The sequence below is a fragment of the Poromitra crassiceps genome (assembly GCF_964638095.1).
Source record: "Poromitra crassiceps genome assembly, chromosome: 21".
Classification (NCBI taxonomy): domain Eukaryota; kingdom Metazoa; phylum Chordata; class Actinopteri; order Beryciformes; family Melamphaidae; genus Poromitra; species Poromitra crassiceps.
This window is the reverse complement of record NC_139638.1, coordinates 12,247,190-12,253,453: the sequence shown is the minus strand read 5'-3', so window position 1 is coordinate 12,253,453 and position 6,264 is coordinate 12,247,190. Positions and strand designations below refer to the sequence as shown.

At 44.6% G+C, this 6,264-nt stretch overlaps 2 protein-coding genes across 2 annotated transcripts in view; both read right to left on the bottom strand.

The window, feature by feature from the left end:
* Nucleotides 1–909: 909 nt before the first annotated feature.
* Nucleotides 910–4,582, bottom strand: LOC310795550 (retinal Mueller cells isomerohydrolase-like). Its single transcript, XM_083657617.1, has 8 exons — nucleotides 4,489–4,582; nucleotides 4,213–4,358; nucleotides 3,798–3,879; nucleotides 3,197–3,323; nucleotides 2,931–3,073; nucleotides 2,042–2,168; nucleotides 1,713–1,827; nucleotides 910–1,281 (listed from the first exon to the last, which is right to left on the bottom strand). Exons 2-8 carry the CDS (start codon nucleotides 4,241–4,243, stop codon nucleotides 1,058–1,060), a joined length of 849 nt encoding a protein of 282 aa, XP_083513743.1. The 5' UTR covers nucleotides 4,244–4,358; nucleotides 4,489–4,582; the 3' UTR covers nucleotides 910–1,057.
* The window catches only part of LOC310795252 (comE operon protein 2-like), a gene marked incomplete at its 3' end in the record, with an annotated part of 26,078 nt that continues 24,302 nt past the window's right edge, over nucleotides 4,489–6,264 (bottom strand). The window contains exon 9 of the mRNA XM_083657312.1: nucleotides 4,489–4,603. Coding sequence (XP_083513438.1) covers nucleotides 4,489–4,603 — 115 coding nt within the window. The remainder of the gene's footprint in view (nucleotides 4,604–6,264) is intronic.

Below are 6,264 nucleotides of genomic sequence, written 5' to 3'. Positions count from 1 at the left end.
GAAAGGCCTCCTCTAGGCTGTGGTCAAAGGTACAGCCAACCTCTAGAACAAACACCTCTCTCTCATTTTCATTGACAATAACATCTGGAGTGTTAGCTGGAATATTAGAGAAAACATCTGAATCATCACTACACAGACTGAACATGCTCGGCTTCACAGTAGAATGTTTATACAGTGAAATAGAAGATCTGAAAATAGAGGTGATATCTTTCGATATCAAATCCACTATTCTATCGTGCCTACAAATGATTTCCGGCAGTGCGACTGACTTTTATACCGAAGCCTTGATGCTTCAAAGCAACACCAAAGCTTTGATACATGTCAAAGCAACTGAAGCTTTGATACGCGCTGTAGCAACTCATAATGCAATAACGGCTCATAATGTAATAACTTAAATGTAATAAAAGTTCATAATGTAATAAAATCATGAGTGCATAATGTAATAACAGCTTTGCGCATAATGTAATAACTTATTACATTATGAGCCTTAATGGCATCACTCATAATGTAATAACAGCTCATAATGTAATGGCTCATATGAGAAAATTGCTGGATTATCATCATCATCATCTTTACCTCTGCCATTACATTATTACATTATGCGCAAAGCTGTTATTACATTATGAGCCGATTATTACATTATGAACTTTTATTACATTTAAGTTATTACATTATGAGCCGTTGTTACATTATAAACCATTATTACATTATGAGTTGCTACACGCGCTTCAAAGCAATTCCATAGAACCACTGCTTCGCTTGTACAGACAGGACAGACGTTTCATTATATAGTAAGATTTTAGATACAGATTCAGGAAGGAACCAGGAGAAGCTCACACACTGAAAGAAAAAATGGAATGTCCACTCCAAAGGTTCACGGATGTGAAGATGCCATATGTTTAATGGTCCATAAAATAATACAAAGGTGCTACCATGTGAAAAAAGAGAAAGAAAACTGAACAGAAACGTTTCGGCTACAAAGCCATCTTCAGTCTGCCAGATACAGATTCAGAACAGGTTTTGACTCATGACCGTGGAAACTCACTCACTCACTCACTCACTCGTGAAAAGTGCATCCAGCTTCATAAAAACAGTCAATACTGCAAAATCCTGCCAGATCATTCTCTGAGTAAAACCCCTGCACTTTTCCTCGCTGTCCATGCCCCCTGTAGCCTTCAGTGTCTTTATATAATCTTCGGCACTGTATGCAGTTGCAGATTTGGTAGGGGATCCTGTATGTCCTCGTGTAGTCGGTGGAAAACACTTTCCAGTTCACCACACCTGTTGAAAAAAGAACACAAGGGCTCATGTGTAAAGGTTCAGGTTATTTTTTATTTAATGCTCTGGCCTCGCTGCAATGTAGGAAGTGGCAAGCCGTCATGTCCAAGATGACTGCACCTATAGTTTACTGTCTATTATGTTCTATAAGCAAGTGACTTTACCTGTAGCCCAGAGATGCTGTGCATATAAAAAGATGGGAGTCTAAATGAAAACTTAAGGGCTAACAATGTCTGTCTGTCTGTCTGTCTAATGACACTGCATTTGTGTCTGGGCATGTGTGCATCTGTGTGTGTCTGTGTGTGTGTGTGTGTGTGTGTGCGTGCACGTGTGTGTGCGTGCGCGCGCTGTGTGTGTGTGTGTGTGTGTGTGTGTGTGTGTGTGTGTGTGTGTGTGTGTGTGTGTGTGTGTGTGCGTGCGCGTGCATGTCTGACCTTGTCTGGGTCCAGAGAAGAGGACTTCAGGTTCCAGCCAGATGGTTCCGTCTCCATGGAGAACAGCAGTTGCCGTGGTGTAGGGCAGAGATACCAGGTTCTTCCCTTGCTCCTCCTGAACACACACACACACACACACACACACACCATTGGAGGCGTGGCCACCTCCATTAAAGTCTGCTTTTACATTATCAACCTACTAGCCTTCATTTAAGGACATTTAGGAGCCTATGATATTACAGTAGTGTGTGTGTGTGTGTGTGTGTGTGTGTGTGTGTGTGTGTGTGTCTGTGTGTGCGTGCCGTGTGTGCGTGTGTGTGTGCACTCACCCTGTGTATATCCAGTGGCAGTACGTATCGCCTGACCTCGGGCTGAGGAGGCTTCATCGCTGCTTTCACCTCCTCCCACTCCTCCCTCAGGTTGGCCAGATAGAGGTAGTTATACACAAAGTCATGACTGGAGAGAGAGAGACAGAGACAGAGATAGAGATAGATAGAGAGATAGATAGATAGAGAGTAATTACAGTATAATATACCTCTTTCACACCAAGGTCCAGCCAGGGATATTCCTGGGTTGATTTTGTGTTTGAAAGGCCCGACCCGGCTTGGCGGCCCACCTCACAGGTGGGTCGGGCAAGGGTTGATGTCCGTGTGAATGGCACATGGACCTGTGGGACCTAGGGACAAATTAATCTCATTGGTTGATATATTAGGTTACAATATAAACATCTGTAAAACTGATAAATAAGATTACATCGTTTCCTGTTATCATTAGTAGTCGGCAGGGTTATTCTTGGGGCGGTGATTGGAATATGTGTACTGTACCATCTATGGCTCCGCCACACTGAGGGTAGCCAGTGCCACAGTTCAAAAAGCCTCCAATGACCCTTTTTCACAGCAGTCATTTTCAACACAGGTGCAACCAAAACATTAATGAGGGCCCCAGCACTGGAACACCTAAATGGATTGGAAGTTGGAAACCCTCATTAATATTTTGGTTGCACCTGAGTTGACCCTCCTTTTGAGATACAAAATGCCTGTTGTGAAAAAGGTAAATTGTGTCATGGAGGCGCTGAAGTCAAATGAACTGCTGGTATAGCATTTCAACTAGCTGCACCAGCACACCAACCCAAACAAACAGGCAATGCTGCGGTACAGGTGTTACAAACTACCACAAAGCAATGGCTAATCTGCGCCTTACACACACACAGGACCGTACCCTTTCCAGGTGCAGAGGTCGACGACGATGAAGCCCTGGTCTTCATAGGAGTTAATGTGGTGGAAGAGGTTAAAGGCTGAAGTTCTGAACCTGTGGCTGCTCAAATAACTGGCTGGTTCCTTACTGGCCAGGTGGAACCATGTCTACAACACACACACACACATAACACATATATGAGGAAAAATGCAGGGGCTCACATGCATGTACGTACGTACGCACACACGCGCGCGCGCACACACACACACACAGACACACCACACACTTACCCCCATGTTGGACTCAAAGCAGTCCATGTAGTTGGTTCCTCTGATGCTCCAGGCAGACAGGAACTTGAGCAGGTTGATCTTCACCGGCTGCTCCACAAACACAAAGTAGTTGTCTGTCATACCAAAACTACAGACAGACAGACAGATGAAGACCAGAATATATACACTATATACAGTAAATCCCTTTCTACAGCTATAGGTACATTTTCACAAGTACACAGAACTTTTGCATCTTTATGAACTAGGCATCTCGCACGCTCGATTCCTAGGCTCGCTGCGGGCGAGCCCACCCTGCAGCTCGAGCTGCTGCGTCACTGATGTCCGTCTTATGACATCATCAGTGACATCACAATGATGTCATAGTGACATCCTCAGTGACATCACAATTGCCCGAGTGTACTCAAAAACATGACCAAAATTGCAGAACCCACTTACTCCCTTTTATATAAGGAAGGATTAGATACAGAAATAATTTCTCAAGTCCTCTAAACTGTGTTGAAGTCTGAACGACCTGAATGTGCCTCTTGGTAACCATGGTGACAGCAATGTGGTGAAACCTCATTGTGAAGTGTTTGAGGCAACAAAAGGACTAACAACACACCTGTGCATGTAGGAGGGTTTGAACCTCTCACTGCTGGGCAGCTGCACCAACACCTGGGCCTTTTCTATAGGATCTGACTTGTCTGGAACACATGCACGCGCGCACACACACACACACACACACACACAGAGAGAGAAAGGGTGTGAGGGTGTGTGTGAAATATTTAGATATGTGCGTAATATCCTTTTTCTTCAGCCTGGTTTCTAATATCTGGTTGATTTAACAGAGAATACAGAAGTAAGCGTGACATTAGATTCTCTATTTTCTCCCCAATTGTACTTTCAGAGTTCACAATGGTGAACTCTGAAAGAAAAGATTTTGGGTTAGGGTTAGTTAGTTTCAATCCAGAAAATAGGCTGGGTGTTATGAGGTTAATGTGTATTATTTTCTGTTAGAGCCTAACATTGTCTTTCACCTTTATACTTCACTGTTGCATGGTTCTGCATATGGCAATGCACAGAATGCCTCGCTGCATTCTTGTATGAGCAGAATGGGCAGTGATATGATTCTGAAGACTTTGTAGGCACAGGCTCTTCTCCATCTTCTAAGATGGTGAGGTGTCTGAGGCAGATGTCAAAAAGGTAATAAATAAACATCCAAATCTAGGCTACATAGAGCAGAGGTTCCCAAACTTTTCCGACTAGCAATTACGCATGTTGTAAAGTAAAAAAATTGTTACACTGCTGCTTACCTATGTGCCACCTCTGCAGAGTCTGTAACTGTTGGACTGATAACAGGAGACTGCGTTGTAGTTGATGAAATGGGGGCCACCACAGTTGGAAGCACGGCTGTAGACGTTAAGCAGACTGTGGACAGAGAGACACAGTTACACAGGATCATGTTCCTAAATGCGTGTGTGATGGCTAGACTGTTAGCTAACAGCTAACAGGAGCGCTACAATTGCTCAGGTATATTTTGGCTGTAGGTCAAAGCCTAGAACAGTGACCTAAGACTGTGAATAAATGCACGGATTGCAAGTCGTACTTCGTCTCCTTCCTCCTTGCTTTCGGTCCGGGAGCGGATCATTACAGTAGGCTTAAGGCCTGTTGAGATAATTACATATTACAAGAACTGCATCGTTACAAATCAAATATGAAGTTAACATACGATCACTTTTTGACTTCATACAACACAATTAACAGACGCGATATCAGGCCAGTAAGATAATAAACGCTTCGTCCGGTGGTTTTGGTTCGGTACCATTAAAAATAAAAAAGCTAGCGAGCTATCGTAGCTAGCAACAAGCTAACGCTGTATTCGCTAACCTGTTTTTCATGCACAATGCTGAACTTTGAAAACAATACAACGAGTGCAAACTTCGTGCGGTTAAACAAACACATACGTTAGGTACAATTGCAGGAATTACCGTATCGCAGGTTTACTAGCCGTTTTACAATTACAAGTCGTTTTGTGGACAATCTCCAGCGACACTGCTGAGACTTGGACGTTTTCAGGGAAGTGACGTGACATGACACAAGCAAAAAAACAAAAACCAAAAAACCCGCCTTGATGTCAGCCCCCGCCCCCCCTGATGTCCGACCCCGCCCCATATCCGACTCCGCCCGATTCCGCGGGCTGCAGCGAGGACCCTCTCGCAGTCGGAGGGGAGCTGTTGGGGGAAGGCGGGGGGGGGGGGGGGTGCATACCATGCACGCATGCGTGTTTCGAATCGCACAAAGGTTACGCAAAAACCACGCCCTGTGCCCGCCTACGCAGCAGTCATGCGCCGGGATTGGCCAGGAGCTCATGCTCATGTTGGGCTCTCTGTTACAGGGACACATTCCTGTGAGAAGCAACAACACCAAGCGAGGCTGCAACGAGGATATTGAAAGACAAAATCCTACATCGCACCAAAGCATACAATGTATTTTAATGTTATTTGACGTGGTTGTGGGAGATTCCAGCTTGATCCTAGAACTAGAAGATGTGCTCACATTACTCCAATCCTAATCTCCCACTGCCTCCCAACTCAAGCCATCTGACTTTAAGGTGCTCCTGTTATCATTTAAATCATTACATGGACTTGCACCATCATATCTTTCTGACATCACTATCTATATATAAACTTAGCAATGTGGACTCTGTCTGTCTGTTTGCCACAGCTATGCCGTTTTACGTGCGATCGGGCTGAAACTGATGGAGCTGGATTTTTTAGTTAGGGCAGATTAATTGCCCTAATTGGCCTAGTATTGATTGCCCTAAGGCTGAGGCTATAGTTCAGACTGATGACATCACTGATGATGTCATCAGTGATCAAGTCCTACCTGTCATGCAGTCCTACCTGTCATGAAGTCCTCCTACCTGTCATGAAGTCCTGGGTCTCCACACTGCAGTTCACCATGCTGCTCACACAGCAGGGACTTGGCTTGTCTTCAGTCTGCAGGCTGTGCAGCTTGTTTAAATGCCGCATCCACTCCAGACCTTTGAGCCTGATATCAAGACCATCCACTCCAGACATTTGAGCCTG

Excerpts from the sequence above, each read along its gene's own strand:
- LOC310795550 (XM_083657617.1), bottom strand. The coding sequence starts at position 4,243 with ATGCAGAACCATGCAACAGTGAAGTATAAAG. Across the intron at positions 2,169-2,930 it reads GACCTCTGCACCTGGAAAGG|TCATGACTTTGTGTATAACT; the intron begins GTACGGTCCTGT and ends CTCTCTCTCCAG. Across the intron at positions 1,282-1,712 it reads CTTCTCTGGACCCAGACAAG|GTGTGGTGAACTGGAAAGTG; the intron begins GTCAGACATGCA and ends TTTTTTCAACAG.